General features: G+C 36.5%; 1 protein-coding gene across 2 annotated transcripts; it reads left to right on the top strand.

Moving 5' to 3' along the window:
• Positions 1–25,940, top strand: LOC309411116 (septin-2; the record flags this gene model as incomplete). Of its 2 annotated transcripts, none has more annotated exons than XM_082007660.1 (11): positions 1–27; positions 1,149–1,248; positions 2,723–2,809; positions 3,435–3,558; positions 8,299–8,433; positions 8,889–9,006; positions 15,137–15,238; positions 16,054–16,199; positions 17,233–17,316; positions 18,288–18,345; positions 25,307–25,940. In XM_082007660.1, the coding sequence occupies 11 exons, from the start codon at positions 1–3 to the stop codon at positions 25,373–25,375; spliced, it is 1,050 nt and encodes a 349-aa protein (XP_081863786.1). In that variant the 3' UTR covers positions 25,376–25,940. The 2 variants fall into 2 exon arrangements, with proteins under 2 accessions (XP_081863786.1, XP_081863785.1); XM_082007659.1 differs by having other exon boundaries at positions 1–57.
• Between the last annotated feature and the right edge of the window lie 1,820 nt (positions 25,941–27,760).

Below are 27,760 nucleotides of genomic sequence, written 5' to 3'. Positions count from 1 at the left end.
ATGTCTCAGTCAGGTGAAAAAATAAAGGTAAAGAAATGGTTGCATATCCAAAACTTTGTTTAGAATCTACTAAACTTCTCAAAATACTTGTGGTTTTACTGAAGTGGTAAAATAGTGAATAAATGATACCTTATTTGTTCAGATGTGTTTCTTAAAAGGACCTGCTTGCAGAAACAGAGCTTGCATGTGATTCTAGTAACAGGCTTTCGGATGTTTGCCAGACATTCAGTGTCTTGCTTACACATTTAGAATGGTGCCTTTACCTGAGGAAATTTAATTTGACAAACCTTCATTTCTATTTTTTTTGCCTATCTGGGTGGGTTTTAAAAGGATTGTTAGGAAATAACTAATTGCATTTTAAGTCATTTCCCCTGTATCTCCCACCCGCCCCCCTGGAAGCATGTAATTGTATAAAAAACGTTCTCATCATAAACTCATCTGTGAAGAATACATTTGGTTCCAGCTAGCTCAGAAGTCCCTAAATCAAGTGGCTGCAGTTCTTGTTTAGGCTTCTATTAGGTTTTCAGTCAACTGATAACAGATGGTGAAGCAGACTGCCCTTTTTAGAGCCCAAATCTCTTTGATAAGTTTTTCAGGCACATTTCTCCTTCCTGCTTTTGTGTTAGAAGTTAAACATTGTGAAGATAGGTGAGCAGCTTAACAAGCAGAAGATAGATCTCTGTGTGATTGTATCTTGATAATACCTGCATTACTATACAGTGTTCCTGTTTTTCTACATGTGAGTGTACGCATTATTTATTTTTATAGAAGATAGCAGCAGCAGATACCAAATTTGAATAGATATTTTTGACCTTCATCGTAAAAATCTTTGGGGTTTTTATCTGTGTTTACATCTTAAGGTTAATAATAGCGTGTTCTTTCAAGTTTGCAGATTTTTTTTTTTAATCTGAGGAGAGACTTTTGTTTATGTGTAATACTTACCAGATTTCTATTTATATCAGACTGCTTGGTAAATAGGCCTATTTCAAGGTCTGCCTCGCTATAGCAGCAAAAAATTGTTTCATTCTTTATATTTCCATGTGCTTTATATACCTCTGAACTTTATTGTATAGAATCAACTGAACTCTGTTTCAACTTTTTAGGGGGAAGGGGCTCTCATTTATGCACAACATTTGTTTTCTTGTCAGTTTTCCGACTCAGCAGGCTATGTGGGATTCGCTAATCTGCCCAACCAGGTTCACAGGAAATCTGTGAAGAAGGGCTTTGAATTCACACTGATGGTGGTTGGTAAGTGATGTTTAAGTATTTTTGACTGTTGAACAACAACAAAAAATTTTTCACGCAGACGTATATGTCTTCCTACTCAGCAATTGACTATTACACAGAAGAAGCAGCTTTGAACCTCTATATGCTCTCTAATTAAATCTCTTACTATTTTGTCATGTTTGGTAGGAGGGAGTATTTGGTATTTGTGGTGATTAAAGATTATGACTTTGAGCCAACAGGACATTCCTGTATTCCTGACTCATCATCAGCTGGTAGGGATAGCTGCTTAATCGTTCTTTGACTCCCATTTCCCCAGCTGAAAGCATGAATGCGCATGGTGAATATCTTGCTGCTGAAATGGTGATACTATTCTTGTGTTCTGCTGTCCTATACTGACTCACTGTGGTATTATAACTACACTTTTGTCTGTTCTGTGAATGAGCACCTGTAGGAGTCTTTGATGGAAAGTCCTTTAGGCACAAAGCTGTTTTAAGTGACATGTTGACTTCTGCTTGCACTGAATCAGTTTAATACTATACAAGTGCAAAGGAAGTCTGCAGTACTATTAGCTTTTTGTAGTAGTTACCTTGGAATTACATGTTATTGAAAAATGAAAACGAGAAGAGATGCATAACACTTCCTTCTTATTCTCTCTGCTCTATACTACCATTTGGGATTATTTGATGACAGAGTGTTCAGCAATGTCTGTAAAATAAATAGGTAATATTTGATAAGTGTAGAGTTTTTTATTTCATGTAGTTTGTGATGATAAATACGGATAACTTCTCCATCTCTAATATTAGGTTAGTAGCATCTAAAATATCATGGCCAATTTTTCTAAACACTGACTCCTTTGATTCCTTGTGTTAGGAAAAAAGTGACTTTTTGAAATTCAGATTTAGTAATTGCATTTAAACGTTTAACTTTTTATTACTTTGATACAGGACAAAATTTTGAATAATTTTCTTATGATTTTCTGTTTTGTGTTTCATAGCATGTATGAAGCCTAACTATAAAGGTGCAAAGCTCAACTGTTAGTTTGGGATTGCTTTATTCATTCTCCCTCCTAACAGTGTTCCAGGTTCAATTTCTAGCTTAGGAAAACCTTAAAGCTCTCGGAAATTTTCAACAAGAGAGTCACAGCTCCTGATTTTGTAAGTTTAAATGAAAAAAACCTTTTATTTCCTGATGTAACCTAACTATCTCTAGATCTATAGTCAAAGTGCTGTATGACCTTTCAGCTTTTATTATGAAATCTATTACAGTAAACCTAACATTTTCATGTAACGTTTATAAAAACACTAGAGGCTTGTTTTTCCTGTGTTTTTAAAGTGCTTAGCTGAACCTTTGATGTTTTTATCTCAAAAACTAGGGTGGATCCTAATGAACAAATTATTTTTCCTCCATAATGTGGGCTTTGAGAAAGAGGAGGTGCTCTAAAAAGCCTGGAGTAAAAGGTGTATATGCTTAATAACTTGAATTATTTTGTTTGTAGGTGAGTCTGGCTTAGGAAAATCCACTTTAATTAACAGTCTGTTCCTGACTGATCTTTATCCAGAACGTTATATTCCTGGAGCTGCAGGTAAATGTGGTTTTGCAGTTCCTCCAGCACATAGCCTGTGAAACTTTATGTTCTTTCAGTTAACATTGCTTCATTCTGATGATAACTTCACCCATGAGATCCTTTCTTCATGCTGTGTAGATATATTTTAATCCTTGAAATGATATTTTTTGAGCTGTCATTTTCTCATTTATATTTCCTTTCAAAGACTCAGCTTTTGTTGTTTCTTCATCAATTGTTATTAAAAAAACCCAACCCCCTAACCTTTTAGATGTCAATATACCTAAATGTGGTTTTGCTCTAATCCCCTTTTCCTCTAATGTTTTTTGCCTGTAATGCCTTAAATCCTGGTTAGTGTTGTAACTAGCTTTTGACAAAGAATGTAGCATGCTTCTGAGTATTATAATTTTATTTTTGCATATTGTCATGAGTAAATCCCCTTTTTTGGTTCATGGTTTCTTGTTTATTTACAAAAATGTGGTGTTAAATTTTGACTAGCCAGCTTGTTTTTTTTCTTTAAAATGTTTTAGGTCATGTAGGTTACAATACACTTCAGATTGCATTTCCTCTTCTGTTGCTTTTTCCTGCAGGGGATTCTGCAGCAATTGATAGGCAAAATAACAATCAAAATATTCCTTTATTTTAGAGAAAATAGAGAGAACGGTTCAAATTGAAGCTTCTACAGTAGAGATAGAGGAGCGAGGGGTGAAACTGCGTTTAACAGTAGTTGACACACCGGGATATGGAGATGCCATTAACAGCCAGGACTGGTATGTGTGTAAATACTGCTTTGCTTGATAGAGTTTGTATCTTACACAAATACTGCTCTAGTGGGTCTGTCTTTCTGAACTTAAGTGATTCAGCTGCTGATCTTTGGATAACTTGATGTACTAAAAGAAAGCAATGGGTTCATTATTCTTAACATTAATGGAGTGTTATCTTGAATTCACAGTAGAGGGTCTTTTCTGAGTCCTTGCAGTTAAGCACAATTTTCTAAGCACTTCTGCATTCTGGGTGCTCGTCTTCATATCATCAGTGACATGATCATTTAGTTTGTGTGAGCTTTCAAATCAGTTTTCTTTTATAATTTCTGTTGCCTGAAATGCGCATCTGTAGCAAAATTGTACTACTTTGTACAACTTCCTGTTTCAATTTTCTAACCACTTTTTTTATGTTTTTAAAAGGTTTGGTTAGTGTTCTCTAGGCTGTTTATGGCCCTCCCTCAAAACTAATGGCCTTCCCTCTAGTAAGGTTCTCTGTGACAACTGCAGCTAACTTTTTGTCTCTACAGCTGCTCTGATAGGGCAGAATTCTGGTGAAGGGAAATTTTTTTTTGTCTTCCTGTTTCTGGCCCATCCAGTTTCCATGTTTTTAAGTCAGTACTTTTCATTCCCTGTCCTTTATATGTACTACTAGCAATTTGGATAGAACGGCATATTTTTTCTGATGGAGTTACTGCTTAGTTCTCTCTGGCCTCAATATTGCTGATAATCCTTAACGGCTGAAATAATTGTCTGCAGATGCACTGGACAACATACATAATTGCTTTAGTATAAAGATCACGAAGAAAGAAAATGGTAAAATAGCTATGAAGGAACTGGGCAGTTTGTAACAAAATCGTAATCAATAGATTTGTTCATAAATGTAATTTCCAAATCATTATCATCATGCGCTTTTCTTTAACTGTGGAAAACTGATCTTGTGATAGCATTTCTCAGATAAAGATGAGATATATTAACGTGCTTAGTAGGATGTCTGAATTATTCCAGTGCAACTAGAAGCGAAACTTCCAATTTCCAAGTGGTTGTCTTTTAAGAAGTGCTAACTATTTATTTGGCTTAGCTTTTAATTTTTGTTGACACTTTTTTGTGGTGGTGGTAATCCTAAAAGCAAACAAAGTGTCACTGTGCAGAGAAAGGGACCATAAAGCTAGTACTGGTTGATTTGGTCAGGAAGGAGGCAAATAGCTGATAAAATAAACATCTAGAATGTTTTGCAATCTTTTCTTGACAGAATGCTGTATTATGTGGAGCATTCTGAAAAACATTGTTATCAGATGCGATTTTTCTTTTCTTTTTATGGTGTACTGTAGAAATACAGCAAAAACGAAGGCAGTGAAGTAATATAATACACTAAACAAATGTTTGAAAGTGAAGGGGTTTTTGTTTTCCTCCCACTTTTCCTACTTTATGAAGCTGAAACAAATTGAACTTTTAGAATAACATGAAGGCATCTTTTTGGACTGTGGCATAGTCTTGCTTATTTTGTGCACTGTTGACTAGAGCTTCCTTCCGCTGGAGCTGAGCTCTGCAGCCTGTGTATTGTGTTACATAGAGCTCTTCCTGTTGATTGTGTTCTAATGCCCTTTGTTTATTCTGCTAAGATGTTTCTTAGAGACCTACGTGTTCAGATTTTCCCCTTTCTTTTTGGAGACTTGCTAAATAGAGTCATTCCATGATGATTCAGACCCAGTAGAACAATTTACTGGTTTATACTTAGTTTTCTGTGACAAGTCTTAAACATCAAAATACATTATGGGAGCAAATAGTACTTACATACTATAAAAAAAAAAGATGCAGTTAACTTTAATTGTCTCTCTCTAGTCCCATTTTCTTATATCACATGAAAAGACTTCGTCCAAACGTCATTCGTCATGGCTTAAAATCTGTTAGTCGTGATAGGATGTCATAGGGACTTGAATGGGTAGAGTCTTTGTTTCAAACTGTAGTCAAGACTAACCCAGTGCAACTACCTTCCTTCCTTGTTAGTTCAGAGGAAGCAGCAAGTTCGTGTTCTTGAACTGATGTTTGTGTTCAGGAGCATTTACTGCGATTATGATTAACTGGTAGATGCTGCTGATCTTGATCCAAGTTTTATAAAGCACTTTTTCTGGGGAAAGCTGCAATTTGTGCAGACTACTTGTTTTTCAGGGTGTTGAATTGCACCAAGGTTATTTTTGAACAGAGGTAAATCAAACTGGCATGGTGTGCTTAGGAGGCAGCAATCGCTGATCCTGTTTTCAAATATCTGTCTCCTGAGTAGGTTTCCTAGTGGCTTTTGGTTTCTGTCTTTGCATTGCATTGATGAAAGGGCTTAATTTTAGAGTTTGACTTTCTAGAATGGGAGCTGGGGTCAATTTTTGTGTATTTTCCATGACAGGATTTTGTCCGGGGGTCTCCTGGATTGGAAGAATAGCGATGTTGGATTGGGAAATGAGTTGTTACAGATTTAGTATAACACATTCTCTAAAATAGATTGGTTTTTTGTTTTTCAAATGCTATTGTACTTAAAACAGCCTGTAAGAAAAGGTGGATGCTAACCACAGTTAACCATAGTGATAATTTTTTAGATTCTGTGTGAGACTTTTGTGCTAGCTGGAGGTCTGTATTCTAGAATCAAGCTACACCTAGGAATGCTCTTGGCATCAGTTTAGGCCTGTGTTTAGAGAACAGCAAAATTCTTTATGGTGGGAGGTTTCAAGTGTAGAACAGCTCTTCCATACATAAGGACATTGGGATCGTGAGAGAAACATGTACTTGAATAACACCTTTCATCAGACATAAGAGAAAGGATCTGAGGAGAGGAGGAAAAAAAAATTGCTTCATGCACAGATGACATGGTCAAATGTGGTCTCAAAAGGTTGGTTGACAAAAACAGTTTACAGATTAACTTCTTAGATATTGCTGATTATACGCCTTGTTTCATCTTGGTTGCAGTGTTGCAGATTATTCTTTGATAACTGCTTTCTGGCTGCTGCTAACTTTCTTTTTATACTGGATTATGTTAACTTGTATTTCATGGTTTTTGGCAGCTTGGTAATATTGTTCATTTTCCCCCACTGGGCTTAAATGCAACGCTTGTGTTGTTTGCTGTTACAATACAGGATGTGCGATCTCCTAAGTAATGATAGCACAGTGGTATAAGCCAGGTGTTTCCCGGAAGTCGGGAGGTACAGGACACTAACGCCATATTTATAGGGAAAATTAGAGCTGTTAGAGCTAGAAAACTGCACGTAAACTAATTACATTGCCAGAGAAATGTGTGATAGTTGCTTTCCCATTGTTTGTGCTTGGTTTCTGTCCTAATATTTGTACGTCTTCAGTCTCGTTACCTTTCACCAGTGAGAGTATCTAAGATCAATGAGATCATAAACCATGTTGTCCTTTCAACTCATTTAGGTATTAAGATGCTAGTTCTTAAAGACTTGAGCACCACTAAGGTCAAAGCCCAATAAATTCCATGTTTTGCTGTGTTGTCTTCTGTAGTATGACTTAGAACGGTGCAAATCTTGCAAAGATATAAACGTGTGTATATATACTCTACTAAGGATTTATTCTTCCTAGATCCAAAAGCTTACTCAACTTCGGAAAATCAAATTCCCTTCAGGATCTCTTCCATCGTTCTTGTTACTTTCTTTACTTTCTTTTGTTTTCTTCGTTGCAGCCCAGGGTTGAGCTTCAATGCCTGTCACAGTATTTGCCATCACTCTGTGTTCGTTTTCCAGATGACAAATTGTGTTCTTTTGTCTGTTTTCTCCTTAAATTTCCCTAGTCAAATTTGTACTTTCTCAACAACCGAAATACTATTTTTCAAGTAAGCTTTCTGCTCAGTTTTTCCCCAGGTAGTTTAAGATACGTTCATGACACACAATCATCTGCCAAATCTTATCTTCATCAGTGTGTTCATTTCCCTTCCCCTGCGGTACTTAATATAAAGTGTCCTTTTATATTAATGTTGTTTGCAGGTGTCTACATGCTCTGGAGTATCCTAAAACAATCTTCTTAGTAATGCATTGTGCTTTCTTTTCTCTCTCTAGTCACTGCTCCTTGTATCTGATTAATCTGTATGACCAAATGTTGTGTTCCTTTACTTCTTTGCAGGGCATATTTTAAATTGCCTTGAACTAAGTAGGAATTTTTTTTCTTTGCCAACAGAAAAGGATTCTGTAAGGTAACAAAAATAGCTTAATAACTCATGTGATGCTTTAGTGCATGACTTGCAAATGTATTTGTACTTAATTCAAACAGACTAGAATACCAGAATTTTCATAGGTAACTATAGAAACCTAGCTCTAGGATCAGGGTTGTAAATGAAGAGGATATCCAGGATATATCATTTGTCAGCTGGTTTAAAAACAAATCTTCACCCCCTACTCCCAGGAAAAAAAGCAGAAAAATCCTCAATCTTCTGTTCCTGTCTGTGTTGTCTCAGCATGGAGTGCTTTTTTTCTGAGCTTGCACTTGAACTTTTTATCCAGTAGACAGAGTAACACTTGAAAGTAGCTCTAGGCATAAATAGACACTGAGTTGCTATGAAAATATCTTTTTGCATTATCAAAATACTTTTCCTTGTTAGTAGATACAATGCTAGGAAGTTGAATTTTTGTAACAGAAATATTCTTAATAAAAGTGTGATTCTCCTCTTTCTGTTCTTACCTTTTCATGATTCTTTTTTTGTTGTTCTAAAGCAAGATCTAAGATACCTCTTTTTCTCCCTGCCCCGTACCACAGCTTCAAAACAATTATCCAGTACATTGACAACCAGTTTGAAAGATACCTTCATGATGAGAGCGGTCTAAACAGGCGCCACATTATAGACAACAGAGTCCATTGCTGTTTTTACTTCATCTCTCCCTTTGGGCATGGGTAAGAAAAAGCTCTTGAGCTCTTGTGTTTTAGGGCATTATATTGTGTTCATAAGTCTGTTTATTATTTGAACTGGAAACTTAACTTTAGTGTTAGTTGAGTTACTTCCTACACTGTCAATTAGCCAGTACAATTAAAATCATATTTGGGGATAAATGCTGTCCTCTGCTTTGTTCCCTTTTTGGCATTTAATATGGTTTTGAAGCAGTCACTATTACATTGTTTATCACTCAGAAACATAAGAACTTACAATATCTGATTTATCTTATAGTGACAATTTCAGTTGCAGTTCAACCTTTACACAACGAAGCTGATAAGCAAGTGCTCTAACTTAATTTATGTTGGAAATACTATTTATGTAAATACTTGAAATAAATAATGTTTAATACATGTGGTCTGTTAAAGAAAATCAAACACAAAAAATCCACCCTTTTTTTTTCCCCACTTGTTGGCAGACTGAAACCATTAGATGTAGAATTCATGAAGGCTCTTCATGGAAAAGTCAACATTGTCCCTGTGATTGCCAAGGCTGACACGCTGACGCTGAAGGAGAGAGAAAGGCTGAAGAGAAGAGTAGGTCTAACGCTTGATCATGAGAACAATGCAACCCATACAATGTTAAAACAAATATAAAGTAAATTCAAACTGAAGAGGGGTGAATGATATTGGCCAAGGACCTAATCTTCAGGGAGTGTGGGGTGGGAGATCTCCAGTGAAGTCTGATATGCTTTACCAGTTACACTTGCTGACAATCTGGCTATTTTTGGCTTCATCTATCTTAGCAAGCAGTGGACCCCAACAGAGCAGGTTTTGAGCAAAATGGTTTGTAACAAGGGTTCAAATCATCCTGAAATACATGTAGCGTTGATGTTTCAGACTAGCCCTAGTTTGGTCCAATGGACAGACTGCCCGTTAGTGGTGGGTGTGCATTAGATATGTTCTGAGAGAGTATCTTTAGGTTTAGTTTTTTCCAAAAGAAACTTGGTTTGCATACTCTAGCTGCCCTGTGTGGTTTATGTGGTTTTATGTAAATGTGGTTAAGTCAGGGTGATGGGAAACTTGCTTGGTAAGTGCACCCATGATACAAACTAAAACCCTAATATAGAGTCAGGACAGTTGGGCTAATACATTAACAGGATACTCTTTATAGCTCCATTGTTATGGAAAAATGTACATCGTCTTGCATATGTGTTTTCCCGCTAGGTTATCTGTTCAAATGGAATACCAGGACATACTCAGGACTGCACTGGAGAAAGGCTTTCCAGACAGTGGTGTGAAAATAAATCTTTTCACACTGAAAGGTTTACTTGCTGTCTTGAATTTTGTTTTTGTCAAACCTTTCCAAGACAGGCCAGCCTCTGCCAAATGTGACACTGTAGTGAATTCTACAGGAATAAAGTACATATTTGTGGTTGTACAAGTCTTTCACTTTAAATCTAATTTCTGTTTAATCTCATCATAGAATAATCTGGCCAATGAATGTAAACATTTAATCTTTTCTGCTTTTTCCTCTTTGATCCAGAATGACTTCGTGTACCTTCTTAAAGAAATAGGTTGGTGCTGAGATTGTGTTAGCTGAGAGGTGGTTCAGTAAAAGTTATTGACATCACAAGCTTTTTTCAGGTTCTGTTGATCTGAAAGCAGTACATTCAGTTGTAAAGTCTAAAAGATTTGAACCCTACAAAGCCTGGGAATTTTGACAAGTTTAATAACTTATGCTGTGAGTAGTATAGAGATAATTAGTACTTCTAAAATGCAGTCCTATACTTTGCACCAGGTTATGCAAACTTTTTTCATTTTAAGATTTCACCTTAATCTTTTATATAATATCTTAATATAATTCTATATTACCACTTTTTCATTTTCATGGAGGGCATGACAGATGTTTTGATTGTGATCATCTGGCTTCCAGTAGTTCTTTAGAACGGTTATTGGATCTTTATTCCAAGGGCTTTTGTGTGGGGATATTTTTCAGTTTTCTTGAAGAGGGAGTACAGCTTTATTTAACTGGGAAAGTAGTATAGTTAAAATCATGCTTACAAAACAGCACATTAGCTGAACTCAACCTAAATTCAGAGGATTTGTTTGGGTTTTTTTGGGTGGACCAGTGCCACAATCAAAGGTGTGATTGTATAGTAAGCAACTATAATTCGGCAAGATGAGGTACTGCTGGTATTGCTGTTATGTTTATATAAAGCTCAGTCATATCAGAAGACTTGCCCAAGAAATGGAATAAATCTCCTATATCTGAAGAAGTTTAAAGTGGGAACAGTTGTGACTGTATGAACCTTGTCTGCAATGTAGACAAACCTTCACTGAAGAGGGGGAGAGGTATTTATACAAAAGTGATCAGCTTTATGATGACCTAGGTGAAAGAGGGAAGGGGGGAAAAAAAAAGATCATTCACTGAGTTAAAAAGGACCTCTAGATCTTGCTGGGAGAAATTCTGTCCAGGCTCTTGAGTTTTTATTTTGTTCCTCTACAAATGCTATGAGGAGATGACAGGTACTATGGGCAAATTGAGAGAACTCATAGGGAAATAACAAAGCAGAGATGTGGCTGCCTATGCTAGTTTTACCACTTCTCTTTTGTGTGGCTGTACTGACTTGGTGAAAGATTTTCATATGATAGTAATATTGTTTGTGGAGCTGCTACTTTTTGTAAAGAAACTGTATTTGATCTTTCAGCAGTGTACTTCAGGGTCAGTTTTCATAGGTACTTACCTTTGGTTCAGCATTTGGTCGCAGAATGATGTTGAAAGATTTGAAGCAGGCATTTAAGTGGAACATTAATTATTTGACAATATAATTCACTGGGGATCTGAATGTTCTGCTTTATCAGTTCAAATACATAAAATAAACTGGTATCAAATAGGTTCTAGCTACAGTCATCTTTCACAACAGCAGTTCTTAGGTGAAATGAAGAGAAACATACTCTTATGAGGTTTCAATACTTACTGTACTTGTTTTGGGACTCTGCTCCTTTTATCTGCTGGTTGGTGGCCTCTCTTAGGGTCAAGCATAGCATAGTGCACATGCTGTTTGACATCCACTTCTGTGTATTAACGCTGGATTTTAGCTGAAATGTGGCAGCAGCGCAAGCAAACATGTTTCCTAATTTGAATTTGGAATTGCTTATTTTTGAGTACAGTTCTGTAGGTGATCCTAGATTGAGGGTTTATGATACACGTTTATTGTGGAAGTTGGAGATAAATCCCAGTTTACATATCCTATGATGAACAGATTAATTTAAAGGCAACCTCTATTGACCATATTCAGTGCTAATCCATGTCTAGTTCTTTCTAGCTTGACCAAAGTTCCTTTTAACTAACCAGTCTTTAAAACAGTCTCGACTTACGGACACCACATTTATGCATTGGATAAATATAAAAAGACGAATGGTGCTTATGCTGTACTCTGAGGGAGTGGTTAGGAAACAGGTAAACAAGCCTTCATTATTTTTGTACTGCTGTCAAAGGTCACTCTACAAACTGAGTTCATACTAAGTCAAAAATGTATAATGTGCTTCCAAAGCTTTGAAAGACTAGCTACTGTATATTGTTCTAACTCAAAGCATCTTGCCTAACAGAATCTCTAATCAAGAATAAGAATCAAAATCCTGCTTTGCTGACGCAGCTTGAAGTCTTGTTTTTTTTAGATGTTTCTGCCATTTGGCCATCAATCTAAAGTAAAATGTTTTTGTTTTGCCGCTTTGGACTAAGCAGCAAGATCAGTTTGTGGTGCTGGCAAAGGAAACCCAGCTTGGAGTAATTCCTGTTTGGTCTTTCTGGAATTCAAAGTTATTTTTTAAAACTCTTGAGTGGGAAGAAATGCAAGGCAGTTTCACAAGCTGTGCCATGCAAGGCTGCTAAGGAAACTTACTCAAAAGAATGACTTCATGAGAGGGGAACTAATATTTTGACTTTTTTTTGATTTCCCATGAGAAGGCTAATCTTTAGGAACACAGAATCCTCTGAGGCCAATAAAATTCAGATTTGAAGATGCAAAATGCTGGTTCATTGTTAGGACCATAAAATACAGTTTGTTTTTATTGCAATTCTTTTTCCTTTCAGGAAAGCACTAGGTTTAACAGCTGTAATATATTATTCTAGCACCCCTTGTTGTTGGCTTTCCCGTTATTGTTTCACTTGCATATTATCTTTAAGATCTCAGCCAGGTTAAATGTGCGTTCTTTTTTATGCAGCTACTTAAAGGCATCGCACTGCAGCACTACCCCACCTATCCCAGCTGTGCATCTTGTATTATCATTTGGTGACAATTTAGTTATCTTCCATTTTGCAAAACAATAACAACATGCAATGATTTAGAAGTAATTGTGCGAATGTAACTGTTATTGGCAACACTTTCTCCCAATTTTTTTTTTTCTTTTAGAAATATTGCTCTCGGTGTGTTGGTGGGGGATTATAATATTTTATTCAGTGTATGCGCGTGTGTGAGTGTGGGGGATGTTTATATACCTGGCAGGAAAACATTGTCATGGGAATAGCTGTGGTTCATATGTGGTCATTCTTCTTCTAATGGTGTGAGGGATTGTTTTATTTTAAACAGCTGTTTAATAATCAAGCTCTGGTTGGACAAGTTTTATTTATACCGTAGCTATCGGTTGCCATCAGAGGATCAAGGAACCCAGCAATACTATGGGAAGTCCGCTCATTGAAACCTTTCGTCCATTTGAAGTCTGGTTGTGTTTGTATTATCAAGTTAATGTCCCGTTATATATGTAGTAATGACAGCACAGATCCTTATATAGGTTTTTCTGAATGTTTTTGATTGCCTCAAAACCCTCCCTGACTTGCCCAAACTTGTAAGTGTTCATTACTGCAGTAGTGCTGCTCCTTGGTTCGGGTGCCGGTTGCGGGGTTGCAGTTACAACTCATTAGAATCACAGAATAGTTCGGGTTGGAAGGGACCTTTAAAGGTCATCAAGTCCAACCTCCCTGCCATGAGCAGGGACATCTTCCACTAGAATTAGGGAATGCTAATCTAGGAAGTACGCACAGTTAACCTTTTTCTGCTGAGACATTGGAGATCCTGTTGAAGACAGTTACCGTGGAATCTCAATATTCTTCATGCTCTCCTCATACCACCACAGTTTCTTTAGTGAAAGAAAATCTTGTCAGTGCATTTGAAGGGATTTCTGACTTAAATATTTTTCATAGTATGGCAGTAGAAGCATTCTCTTCAGTTCTGAAGAAAGGATTGACTTGTACCACCTTTTGAAAAGAGCCAAAGGCCTGGAATTTTGCTAACTGCTTACCCCTGCAGTGATTTCATTAGGAAAAGAATGTATACAGGAATACAGAGAGTGTATTTTTTATATTAATCTAAACCATTAGTGACAATAAAGAAAACTGTTTATGGATGGTTTTTCTCGTAGTGGATTTTGAATATTTTTTTCCAGTTAAAGTGGATAATAAACTTGTCTTTTTGATCCAAGAGACAGTAGGCACTGTTTTTTAAATTTTTGTGCATGTCAAATACGTGAAAATCTACTTTGGCATGGACTGCATGGTTTTGATGCTGTAATTAATGAATCCCTTCTCCAAATTCATTGCTTTTATTTTTTTCATCTTATTTTCATATTAACTTCACTTTGGATTTGTCTGCTTCTGTATTATGCTCCATGTTTTTTTTAATTACTTACTGTGTTTTCTAAAGATGCATTATCTTTTGTGCCCTTTTAAAAATCTTTAAGCCTATGTAATTTGGCATGTTGGGCACTGAGTCAGGTGCATGTTTGTTAGTCTTCAAAAAAGTGCTGTGCAAGAGTACAAATATTTTGCAGCTAATCTTCACAGCAATATAATGTTCTAATTCTGATGTTTATTCCCCAAGTACAGCTACAGGTGGTTGTCTGAAGGCCTAGATTGCATCTTGATCTGTTTATTTTAAATTTTTATTTCTGTATCACTGCACAAAAATATGTTAAGGTCATATGCAAAGAAACATACATTAGGAATGTCACAAAATGCATTTAGTCATTGGGTTTGTTTCTCTGAGTAGAACAGCAGCTCACCTTTCTTTCTTGTTCAGCCATTTCTGATTTTGCAGGTTGTATCACAGAGATTACAAACAGTTCAGTTCAGAGGTAATCTCAGTAATTTGGCTTTTTAAAATGCCTGTTAGTAAACTCTTTAAAAGAGAACCGCTGTAGTTAGCAAGTATCAGCAGCGTTTTTAAGATTTTTTTTTTTTTTTAAATATAGTAAAATAGCCTTAAAATCCAACCAGATCTAGTACAGGTTTCCTTTCTTCTTTTTCAGGATGTGATTGATTTCCCACTTAGTATTCCTTTCTTACATCTCAAAACATATAGGTTGCTTGCTGGGTGCTTTTATACTTGAACTGTTCTTTCCAGGATATTTATGGACTTGAGGTTCAAGACTCTGTTGAATAAAGAAAAAATGAAAAATGCTGGGGTTTTTTTCTTCATAGATGGAATGAAATTAATGCCATCAAAGATAGTCTTGTAGGACATAAACTAATTTGGTAGTACGTAAACTCAAAGCATAAGTAATGGCAATTTTTGCCTCTTTTTTCTAAGCATTGTCAAACTACTTAAAGCAGAAAAACATTCTGAGTTTTCTAGAGGTGACAGACTAGTAAGTCAATGGTACATATTTTTAACTTGATACTTCTTCAATGAAATAAGAATCTACTACTCTTCTTTTTTTTAAACTTCAGGTTCTGGATGAGATTTCTGAACATGGCATTAGGATTTATCAGCTCCCTGATGCAGATTCTGATGAAGATGAGGAGTTTAAAGAACAAACCAGAGTTTTAAAGGCAAGTTTCACTCCTAATTTATAATTTTGTTGCAGTAGTACTTCAAGCCTACAGTATGCTTAAAGGTACTTTATTCCTTTATAATGTGTTGAAAATTCAAGTTTTCTTTGGATGTTTACTCTGAATTATAATCCTTTTTATTCCAGTCTCTGCTTCATCAGAATTCCAAATGTAGTGTTGTGACTTTCTTTTTTCTCTTTAAGCAACTCTTCACCAAGAACTGTGATTTGCAGTCTGTTCTCTGTCTCAAACCTTTCAACGCGCATGTAAAGAGAGAGAATGTGTGTGTGTTATGGTTACTAAACTAATTAACAACTTTCCTCTTGTTAGAGCAGATAATAATAAAGGTTTTACTGAAGTAGTTTCCTCTTCGTGCTGTCATGCTTGCAAAGGTGCTTGAAGAATGTAGCTGAAATTCTCTCTAGCTACTTTAATCTGTATCTGAAGTATGTTTCTGTTGGCTGTTTTCCATGTATGATGTTATGTCAGATGACACATTATGCCCAAACTGTACTTCAACAACAGTCAAGTGTTCCTAAAGCAAAGCGTCATTTCCTTTTATGCCTCTGTTAAGACAAACTGATCCTAAAAAAACCACAGGTGTTAATAATGAGAGGTTGCATTGCCTAGGATAGGATTTGTTGGTTTTCTGATGTGGAAAGATTTTGGTAGAGTGCATTTGTCAACATTTCTTTTCCCCCTCTCCTATCTCTTACTTAAGTCTTTGTGCTTTCTTTGAAAGAAAAAAAACCACACACACAAAAGTAGCCAGTCAAAAATTAAAACAGTAACTTGTTTTGCTGTATCTCAACTAGGCTAGCATTCCCTTTGCTGTTATTGGATCCAATCAACTTATTGAGGTGAAAGGGAAAAAAATCAGAGGCCGTCTGTATCCCTGGGGAGTTGTTGAAGTTGAAAATCCAGAACACAATGATTTCCTTAAACTGCGCACAATGCTGGTGTGAGTAATGGTAAAATTATCCCATCTCCTGTGGTGACATAACTGTTACAATGACTAGAGAGTTACAAAAGCATGAACTCCTTAATTCAAAACTACCACTGATGGCAGTGTTAGAGTGCCTTTTTACTGTGTGTCCACCCCTCAGCTTGTTTTGCTGCTGTAATCCTCTGATCTCTGACTTCAGAAAATATTTTCTGTATTTTACGTTGTCAGATATATGTGACAGTTTTATGCCTTATGTGATCTGATTTGATGGCTTTACATATAAATTGAAGTTTTCTTATAGTGCAGTGCGTGGGGCAGAGAGGCTTTCAAAATATTACTCAAAGTGATTGATTAAACTGTGAAGAGTATTCTAAAGGGAAATCCTATGTTAAATATGATACCCCATCCCTTTATGATTTTAGTTTATACAGATATTCTGCCTGTGTAGATGGTTTTAAAGTGTTTTTTTTTTTTTTTTTTAATGACATCTTGCTATTGTTGGAATTCTGTTGTGTATTTCTGATTTCGATTTTCACTGGGCAGGGATTGCCCTCTGCTGGTCATTGGCAGCAAGCATTTTCCTTTTTTTTTTTTTTTTTTTGGCAATTGATAATTGTTAGGCAATGCTAGCTGTTATGTAAGCCAAGGACCTCCACCTAGTTCTCAGTTACAAATTATACTTTATAGCACTTATGAGTCAAAAAAATGCTTTAGGAACTGAAGTATCTTTTTGAATAACTGTCTTTGTAATGTTAAGAACCTTGCAAAGACTGGTATAAACAACTTCTATAAAGTAATTAGTGAACAAGAGGAGCACAGCATACTTTGCATCTTTGAGGAATATTGGTGGGAGGGCACTTATGTTTATTGGTCTTTAATTCATACTTACAAAGCTAGCCAGAACACTCCTTTCGGCAGGCTTGGTCGGTAAGGATTGTTTTTCCAATAAATACATCCATTATATAAAACAGAAATAGAAGATAAAAGGGTGGGTTTTTTCCCTTTGACGAGAAGGACGAAGTATTCAATAGCCCTTTGCGTGTTCTAGAACGCACATGCAGGACCTGCAGGAGGTCACCCAAGATTTGCACTACGAGAACTTCCGTTCGGAGAGGCTAAAACGAACTGGCAAGTAAGTGTGCCTGCCTTGGGGTTCTGCTGCTTGTGAGTCTCATCTTTTTCCACTGTGACATTGGACTTGTTCTTCCTCCTAACTGATCCCTCCTGTAACTAACTATTTCTCATGAGATTTCCATCTATGGAGTTACTGAAACTTATATGAAATGCTTTTCTTGAAGAGGAGCAATACGTAGCAAAGTGCCGTGCTTACAAACAGCTGTTCTTGGTTTTGTATCCCTTCGCTCTTCTCTATGCTTTTCATTGGAATGTGCCTAAAGAAGTTGTGGATTGCCAGCAAGATAGGTGTTTTTTTTTAAATGATGTCTAAGCAGAAAAAAACCCCACTCTGGGCACATTCAAACAGGCTCCAGCCTATCTAATTAGGTAGGATGTTGTTTCTCCAGTTATTGCTGGACTACCATGGTGGCTGTTAGAGAAAGAAGTTTAGACCCAACAGTCTTTTTCTGGTGATGTGTGTGGGTTTTGTGCTGTGTGGTTCATTTTTTTGTTTGTGTTTTTTCTTGTTAAGGTTTCTGTCCTTGGCAACTTAACGCAAAAAAATCCGCATTTACCTGTGCTGCATCATTTTGATAGCAAGTTATTCTTGTTCCTGCTTTAATGTTCAGCCAAGCATTTTGGTCTTATAGAAGAAAGGAAATAGCCTACACAGCTTTTTTAATGGTTGATTTTTGTATCATGTATAGATAGTGGAGGGGATCTCTTGGTTAGAGTAAATGGCAAAAAATCCCCATAGCAGTGAAAAAAGTGAATTTTGAGAAACAGAGGCTGAATAACAGGAGTCTATGAGGTAAAGATGGCATCTTACAAAAGGGAAGCATGGGTTTAAGAATGTCCTAATTTCCCCTGTGTGGAAGCATGTAAACTTTTTTGCTGTTATATTAGCTGAAATAAGAGCCTTGAATCTGTTCTTGGAGATTTTTACTTCTGTATCTTATACCATCAATGCATTCTTTTGTTCAATAGGCCTGTTGAAGAAGAAGTGGTAGACAAGGATAGAATCCTTCAGCAGAAAGAGGCTGAGGTAAGAGGCAGCTTCTAAAACTGTTGTTCTTTAATATAACATGCTATGTTCCAATTTCAGTATTCTACATCAACGACTGCCTATGGAGTGCAAGATTTGAGTTGTAAAAAATGACAGACCTAATTTGAGCATGCAAGTTGCCCAAAGAAGGTATTTTGTTAATAGTCGCTTGCATACTGTGGATGGTAGGTAGTATGTGGACTCCTGGTTGTGAGAAGGGTATTTATCACTTTCAGTTTGTATGCAAATTTTCCATAAGGTTTGTTGCTATTTTTCAAGTCTTGAAATCAATTTGTTTGTTAGCTACATAGGCTGCTTTAAACACAATATGTTGGGGTAGACCGATAGCCTAATGTAATGTGCATGGCTTACTGCAAGTATGTTACCAGTAAATTTCGTTTATGTCTTGTGGCTATGGAGTAGAAAAAGGTTGTTAAGTCTTAAAAATCCCATGATATAATTAATGTGGATGTTTTTTCATCTTAATCTTGACTTGCAGCAAAACTCATAATATTTCTGTTGTACCGGTCAACTTACGGATTTGATGTTTTCAATCTCTGATTTCTTACTCTGGTTTCAAGTTATTACTAGGCTTTTCAACTTAACATTTTTATGCTAAAGATTCAGAGATTTTTAGCCTGGTATTTCAATTCTAGTAGTACACTACCAATGCTTATGACTGCTTGCATATAGGACTTGCTGCCAATTGGAAGATAGTGTTTTTGTCCATAAATGGAGTAAGGGTATGATTTAAAAGATCAATGCATATATGCAGTGATTTGGAGTAAGAAATAAAAAACTACAAGCAGTTTTATGTGTTTCTGAGGTGAAAGATTCAGACTCCCATACATGGAAATTTTTGAAATATAGTTACTTTGGTCTGTGCATTTCCTTTTTCTTTTATAGCATTGATATTTAAAAATACCTAACCCTGGCATGTTGACATAAATAGCAACAAATTTTCCTAAAAGGAAATGCAGCAGCAGCTGATTATCACCATAACTAGTAGCTAATAATAGGAATTACTGGAGATTAAATGAGCTGCATCTTTATCACTGTATAACTTCATTTCAGCAACATAAGCACACTTGATGGCCATGCACTTATGAGAATAGAACTTCTGCAAGTATTCTGTACACAAATTAACTGCCTTCCATTTACTGATGTGTATGTGAAACAACAGTAGACAATCAGCTGATAGCCAGGGATAATAGATGCTTTGAAAATGTCAAGAGCATTGTTTGGAAATGTTTTGTGGGTTTTTTTTCTTTTTCTTTCTTAATGCTTCCAAAATTCAGGCAGTAGACTTAGAGGGTTTGTCATAAGTGTTTCTCGTGTTATTTGAACTACACGAATTATACATGCCTACTATTTAAGAAGAAACTTCGGTATCCTCGTAGAACTATTTGTCTTAAGGCTTACATCTGAAAAAATTATTCTATAACTTTTTCCCCTGGAAACTGTTGATATGGCAGGCACATTATTATATACTGGTGTATTCTGACCACTTTCTGAATGTATATATAGCATTTTTATATATATATATATATATATATATATATATGCGTGCATGTAATATATTTTTTGGTATATATAATATGACTAAAGGGATGAAGTCTTGAGTTTCTTGGAGGACAATCTCTGAAAGTTTCCTCTGGGACTAATCATCTCTGAATAACTGCTGCTGAAGTTGCAGAGGATTAGGTTAGAACTTGAAAAAACAAATAGATGTTTTTAACTTCTGCGTTCTATTGTCCCAAAGAGATCAAGAGGCTTTGCTGAATCTTCTGTAGATAAGCCAGTATGAAATCCCTTCATCTCCATATCATTCCAAAAGTTCAGACTGGGAAAAGTCTGGGGAGGAAAGAGGCACAGAGGAAATGGGCTTGCATTCCATGGCCTTTGCAGAGAAAACAAATACCCATTTCCCCTCCTGTTTTGGATTCCCATCAGTAACGGTGCTTGAAGTTCTATTTACAGTTTTGTAAGGTTTATATAACCTTGGAAGGAATGAATGCTTGGGCTAGTGCCAGGATCATCTTTATCAAGGCATCACTTTTGCTAAATGATCTTTTATTATGCCAAAAGATATGGTCCCCAGTTCAGCAATTCAGAATTGCTAATCTGTCATTTTGGATTTATTGCTCCATCTGGTTGTGCTTTTTGCACATTTCCAAGTGATGACCTGTTTTTCCAAGCTGGGCAGTGAAAATAAGAATAAGGGTGTCAATGTTCCTTACAGTAAATATGCTGCAGTTCAGATTATTTTGTAGTGTAAATGGGCATAAACTTAAAGTTTGTGGTGTTGTACCATATTCTTCCTGCTCTGAAAATATCTCATAATAAAAACCTTTCAAAGTTTTGAGAGGCAATACTTCCAGAAAAGTGTTAAGGACATGATTACATGAAATGGCAAGGAACAAACTTCCTCTGATTTTTTTTATTTTTTTTTTTTTCCCCAGCAAGCTGCCCTGAGGCTTTGGGCAAATCCCTTTGCTCCACTGTCTTCAGTGGACTTGGTCAACAGTTGGCTGAATATAGTAGGATTAATCACAACGTTGAAATTATTTTTTTCTCTGTCCTTTCTGAACTTTCTGAATGTGTTTAACGCTTTATCAGATGAGATGAAGAACCCTGGCTTAGTATGGAAGTCAGTGTGGGCACAGCCCACAGTGGCGGGGCTGCCAGGCTGGGGTCGCGCAGCAGCCCTGCGGGTAGGTGAGGATGCGATGAACACATGCGAGTAACTGCCTGGTATTGCAGGTATTTGTGTGTTTTCTTGAAAGGTAAGGTGAAGACTTATGTGGAGAGACAGCATGACTGCTGATGAAGGCCTGCAGACCTGAGGGAAATAAAAACAGCTCTAAGGTTTAATTTGTGTTGTGGAATGCTATTGCCTAGTGCAGGGGGAAGGAGGCATGCTTTTTGCAGAATGCTTCAGCCTTCCTCTGTGAAGTGACGCAGTCTTAGCCCTGGGAGAATATAATAAGAAGAAAACCCTTAGTGAGCAATTAGCAATGGGAATCCCTAGGGAGCTGGAATGAAGAACAACTTTTTTTTTCTTGTCCTTTTGAGTTGTTCTTTAAAGGGACAATGCTTGCAGCCCATGTAGTGTGATGGCTGTGGCCATAGTGACTTCTGCTGTTCATGTCAGTGTGTCCTATGAAAGACATTTATCTCGATGGTAGCCCCTTTTCCAATATAGTAACTTTGTCGGGAGTATTTTTCTTGTCTTCAGTTAACATGATGAGTTGTACTCCTTGGTATTAGAAGTATTTTTAACCAACAGCAACTGTCATGGGAACATGACCGTTCTGGTGTACTAGAAAATCCACTGTCTACATGTAAAGGCATGGGCAGAAATAATTATACTTGGTGTGGGAAGGGGAAGCGTGTCAATGGGAAGTAGACATTGTTCATTTCTGAACATTTCTTTTCCTGTGATACCTGTAGGGTTGTCACTGAAAAGCCACTGACCTTGTTCCGACAGGAGTAGTACTTGTTGGTATTCTGGACAAAACATACTACAGATGATGAAATCTTGTAGGTAAAGCAAAACTGAATATCTGTGATTTCTGTTAATGACATGGAAGCCATCAGGAAGCTTTATGGTTCACTTCTAATTCTGTAACCTTAACTCTCATTTTAAATATTCGTCTCTTTTCTGTGTTGCTACAGTAGTTATGTGTAGTCACTACCCAGTAGTTACGTGATAGTTTGAAGTAAATTTTAGTCCTGACATAAGTAAACTAAGTGGAGTTTGTACCAAGGAGAAGTTTACTCTTGATTTTTGGTATCTGGGAATTCACAGGAATTGTTTGTTTCAACAGATTTCCAAACACTGTTTCCTACCTTCCTTTTCATCATGTACATTGACCCTGTGCTATCATGTTGTAGTGTCCTTTAAGGGGTGAATGCAAGTTCCCTGCAGAATATATTTAAAGCTGCTTTTACAAGTGAGAGGGTTTATTGCTGAGCAAGATCAAAGTGTATGCTGCTGATGCTTGCAATCCCCAACAGCGAAGGGAACACAGATGTTGATGTGACATGAATTTTTCAGTCTTTTGTGTCATATTTTACATTCACCTTTATTGAGAGGAAAGATTGTTTCTGTCTATGCAATAAGTCTAGTAAGGTGAAGACACACGAGTTGTTTTGAGCTTGTATTGTAATGTGTAGGAGTGGTTCTTATGTCCTGTTCTCTACTTGAAGAGGAATTGTGGAAGAGACTGACTTTGCTACCACTTGAGTACAATACAGCTTGATTCTTCTTTTTTTAGTTTTAATTTTACACTCCAGCTGACAGGATTAATGCTGTGCAAACGATTTTCTCTACAAGATATTTGTGTGCATTCTCCCTAATTTCAGTTACTACCTCTAACTTTAGCCCTGTAGATACGCAGCCAGGTTTTAGTGTGTGGTGTCTATCATTACTCATAGGTTATCTGCTAAGAATACTGTTACTAAACTGATAGTTGTGAGTTTGCTTAAAGCTCTTGAGAAGCCACAGTTTTACAGCAGAAAGCAACCATTCTGGATCGTTTGCATATCAAATGCTCAACAAAACCAAAACCAAAATGCTGATGCAGCCTAGGATGTAGTGAGAAAGATCAGTGTGCTTGAGTACCTTTTTACTTTTATTTTCTTGCTGACTTTATAAAAAGGAAACTTCAATGATGACTTACCTGCTAATGGCCATAGGAGACAACAAGGTGCCTAGTTTCTTTAACAGGCTTTGTGCCTGAAAGTTTTTCTACTGAATTATGCTAAAATAGCTTCAGAAACTTGCCATTATTTAGCTAACAGGTGAGACTAACACTCCACCAGTAGATCTCAAAAACACCACATGAAAATGGAAAAAGAAAATCTTCCTACAATCTTAATGTTAGAGCAGAGTAGATGTCCTACTGCTTTTGTCCTACCGTACATTTGAGTCATATGCAGCATCTGATTTTTTTTCATGGCATGGGCATATTTTTATCAATTAAGGTTAAAAAAATGCGAGACTTGATGCTGTATTTAAATCTTAAAATATCATGTTGGCTATTAGCAGAATGCTGCATTTGAGCAATCACCCTAATACATGTGCAGCAATATCTTCCCCTGTGATTACTGAATGGTTTCTATTTTGGGAATGTTTCATGGCTCAGCTTGAAGTGCTCTTGGGAAAGCTCAAGCAGGCGAGCTTCCAAAAAGCTAGTTTTATTCTGATGGTAAATCTGTGGAGAGGCAGTTGAAAAGACCCAGGTGTCTTACATTTTAAGAAAGATCTTTGAAACTTTTCTCTTTTCTTGGGCCATGGAATCAATGCAACTCTCACTTCTGAGACGTTCTGCTTTTTTTTTCCCCCCTTCCTGCAGCATTATGCCATCTTTTTGATCAGAAACCTTTTGTTTTAAGTGTTTAGCAGAAAGATGTAGTTGGGTATATAATAATCATTACAGACTTAGCTGTATCTCTCACTGTTCCTGTGGGAATCCCCTTTTGTCAGAGTATGTCTGTGCTGCAGTCACAGGAGCCTGAATTAGCCTCTACTGAATGCTGTGGTGCTGCAGCAACAGGATAGGTACCAGTATATAAGCCAGCTCGTTTTAGGAAGCTCTGTTATCTCTGGCTATGCCGCCATCTCTGTGCTTCAGTTTCTTACTCTTTCCAAAGTCTGTATCTGAGGCTGGGTAAGAAAAAGTTATACAGGCTGCTGCAGTTCATTTTTCCCTTTAAAAACAAAGCAAAACAAAAAAGCCTCCAAAACCCCCAACAAAACAGCTCAACACCGTATACATGTAGTCAACATTTATCATTTTGTATTGAATCTGATAGAGTAACTAGTATCACAATAGCTAATGTGGCTGACTGGATAAAAATACAGTATAATTGTTTAAACATAGCAGTGCTGTTTGAGTTGAAGAGTCACTCCCTCAGTAAATGAAAGCAATTCTCTAACTACTTTTTCCTAAAGGGGAAGAAAGTTGGGTATATTAAAACCTACACAATTATTCTTAGAATAATGACAACTTGCTATACAAGCCTCAGATTACTACATGATCTCCAGTTTGAGATGGACATGTATTTTATACAATGTGCATGGAAATTGCAGCCTATTTCTTTCCCAGTTTTTAAGATAGGGCACTTGCAATTATGTATATGGAGCTTCCCCACCTGCATCTGGAAGGAAATACATAGTCATTTGTACACCAAATTAGAGGTATTTGGATATACATTTTGTAAGTCTGTATTAGTGTTTCTTATTCTTTCTTAGGAACATTTACTTAATGTTATTTTTTGGAGGGAAAAAAAAGGCATTGTATATTACTGGCCTTTTATGAGATGGAAATTAACTTTTAAGTGACATAAGAAAATGCCTCTAAGAAAAGGTCATTGTTTAGATATAAAAATGTTGGTGCTTAATATGCTTAGTCTGCATTTCCAGATTTTGTAAACATCTTTCTATTTTGCTTTTGAATTAGTTTTAAAATTCTGTATGCACATTTGGCTGTTAACTCTGCAAATTTTTAGCAACAGTATCTGGTTAGCCACAAGATGAATATTCGTACATAATATTATGCTTTGAGCACTTGTATCGGAACAAAGCTGCTTCAGCTCACTCAAGCAGTGTAGCTCTGTACACACATAAAGGGCATGCTTTCTTTATTGTAGATTAAATGCTAACTCACAGGTCTGCAAGCTTCAAAAGGTTTTGATGTTATTGCTTAATTTTCATTACAATTATTCTTACAAATCTTTTGTGAAAGTTAGATGTAAGGCATTAAAGAATCTGAGATGGGAAAACCAAAGTATTCATTCATGTGAATTAATCTAACATTTCCAGCTTATAAAGAGGAAAATTGGATCTGCATTCTACCATGGGAGAAAAAGATTTAAAGTTTCCTGGATTTTGGATTCCTCATGAAATTGTTTTCAAAATGTAGGTGTGTGTGTGTTTTTTTTTTTTTTCCTACAGCTGCGCCGCATGCAGGAGATGATTGCACAAATGCAAGCCCAAATGAGGATGAAGCCTGGTGATGATTAAGACGCTTAACATCAGGTAAGACTTTTCTGACTTGTTTACTCCTTTTACATAAAATTTTCGCAATTGTTATTGTTAATGTTGCTTTTACAGTACTTAAGAAAAAATTGAGTGATGTTCTGGGTAGACTAGAAAAAAGATAAAATATATAAACAAAATTTAGGGTGTTTTGGGGTATGTAGGCAGCTGAATTTATAGCAGTTTTTTCAAACAAAAAAAAATTTTAGACAAACTGGTTATGTGTGCTGAATACAGACTCCCTTGATGTCATATATGATATATTAGGCGGGATCAGAGTGAGTGAAGGAAAAAAAAATTCTCATAGTAAATACTCATGCTTTCTTCAGAATGCAGCTCATCTGGCATAATTTTTCTTCTAAATACAAAAATAAAAAATAGAAGGTAATGAGAAGTCTTGTTGCTTAATACTTCAGTTTAATACTCTAGTTGTGATTGCTGGTCTTCTGGAATGTAAAGCTTGAATAAAATGGATTATATTATCCCTTATGACCTTGTGGCAGCTGCCAACATTCCAAGCCTAAAATAAGGAGATTTTTTGTTGCCTTTATTTGAACCTTCAGTCTTCCTGTTTATATTAATTAAAAAAAAGTCTCCTAAGGAATAAACTTATTCACTGGATTCCTATATAAGCAGATGTTGATGGGTTTACTGGTCTATGCAGTGTGATCTTTGAGTGAAGTAGGTAAGGGGGAAAAAAAGTAATTCAAACTCAGATTTCTTACTGTCACAGTTCCAAGTCTTGCAGATAGAGGAGTCTTCACATCACATCTTCCAACTTCCATACTGAGATACATTTTCCCAGAGCTGGAAATCTAAACACTGAGGATAATTTTGTGGCTGACCATGCAGTGTATGCGATAGCAGCGTCTGACGTAAAACTCTCACTTCCCCAGACAGGAGCTGGTAATTATGCAGCCTGTTAAATATTTTAGTCTGAATTGAAGGTCCCAAGTTTTTATGGTGACTTTGTTATCATATGGCCAAACTCTGACTGCTTCTGAAAATGTTTGTTTGATGCAGGAAACCTTATGCAGCGTAAATTATTATTACTGTTTTTTTGCAAAGGAGCTCAATTCTTTCTGTGACTTACAAATCACATTTAATCACATGGAATCCTTTAAACTGATACTCAGTAAGGAGAAAAAAAAAAAAAACACCTTAAATCTAACAGGATTGTCCGTAGTTGTTGCTTGCAGAGCACAGTGTGGCAAATGATACAAATATATTCAGAGCTCTTTCTTCAGTTCCTAGATACTGGATTTGCTGTGAAATCAGTATCTGAGGGCTAATAGGATGCCGTATTCCCACTAACAGTTAGCCAGTAATGGCACCAGAATTCCCTGTGTTTCACAGCTGCTGGCAATACTGGATATGGCATTTATAAAAACAAATTGGAGCATGGTTTGTCCTGGGCTGAATTTGCAGCCATGGATACATAAGTAAACAGAGTTCTGAGCATGCTCATGTGCGTCCGAGTTAGATGTTATTTTGTGGATGCTTTTACATTGCTCATCGGGAATACATCTTGGACCACTAAATGTGTTAAGCAGGAGAGCTTTGCAGATTTAACTAAGTGTCCACATGATCTTGTTGTGATTTAGTTTGAACTAAATCTTAAGAAAGTTAGTCTGAAATATTGAATGTGAACAAATTTGAGAAGGATTTGAATGATATTTTCACGTGTGGAGGTCCTGCTGTTTCTCTGAAATCTGCTAAACTACGTTGCTGCAGTTACTGTGGAAATCATATTGTTTGACAGATTGCTTTCAGGAAACAATTTTGAACTTCTCTTGTTACTCTTGAGATACTGATTGATAGACTTTTAGTGTAATTTGTTGGCTAATATGCATAGTCAGAACTGCAGTTGTAGTCCTGCTAAACCAGAGTGCTGCTGTATGATCCTGTCAGTATGTTGAAGTGAATCCTCACCTAGAACTTAACCTTAGGGAAGTTTCTCTCACACATGCTAACTTTACAGTTTAGGAGGAATGATGATTTCAACTTCCAGCATTCCCAACAGATGTATTTACTGTATTTTATTGAATTCACTATATCCAGAGAAACCAGGAAACTTGTAATTAACACAGTAGTTAACAGAACCAAACTGCTGACAAATTTAAATATACTTGATATCAATCTTTTGTTCTATCATGGCTTATCCTGAGCATCTCTCAGGTTCTAGTTCTATAAGAACTTTAAAGGATCAGCTCTGCTACTGAAAGCACAGTCTCTCCTCCAATTGCTCTTTTGCACCCTTATCTTTGTGCTGAGAAAAGTATGTAACTTTACAGACTATGTAAAAATCAATGTTTCACTCTTTATTTTGAATAAATGCATATTTATTGGTTTTTTTTTCTTCAAAAGTCC

The sequence above is a fragment of the Phaethon aethereus genome (assembly GCF_964289735.1).
Source record: "Phaethon aethereus genome assembly, chromosome: 17".
NCBI classification, from domain to species: domain Eukaryota; kingdom Metazoa; phylum Chordata; class Aves; order Phaethontiformes; family Phaethontidae; genus Phaethon; species Phaethon aethereus.
The sequence above is the reverse complement of the archived record's forward strand: the minus strand, read 5'-3'. Positions and strand labels throughout refer to the sequence as shown.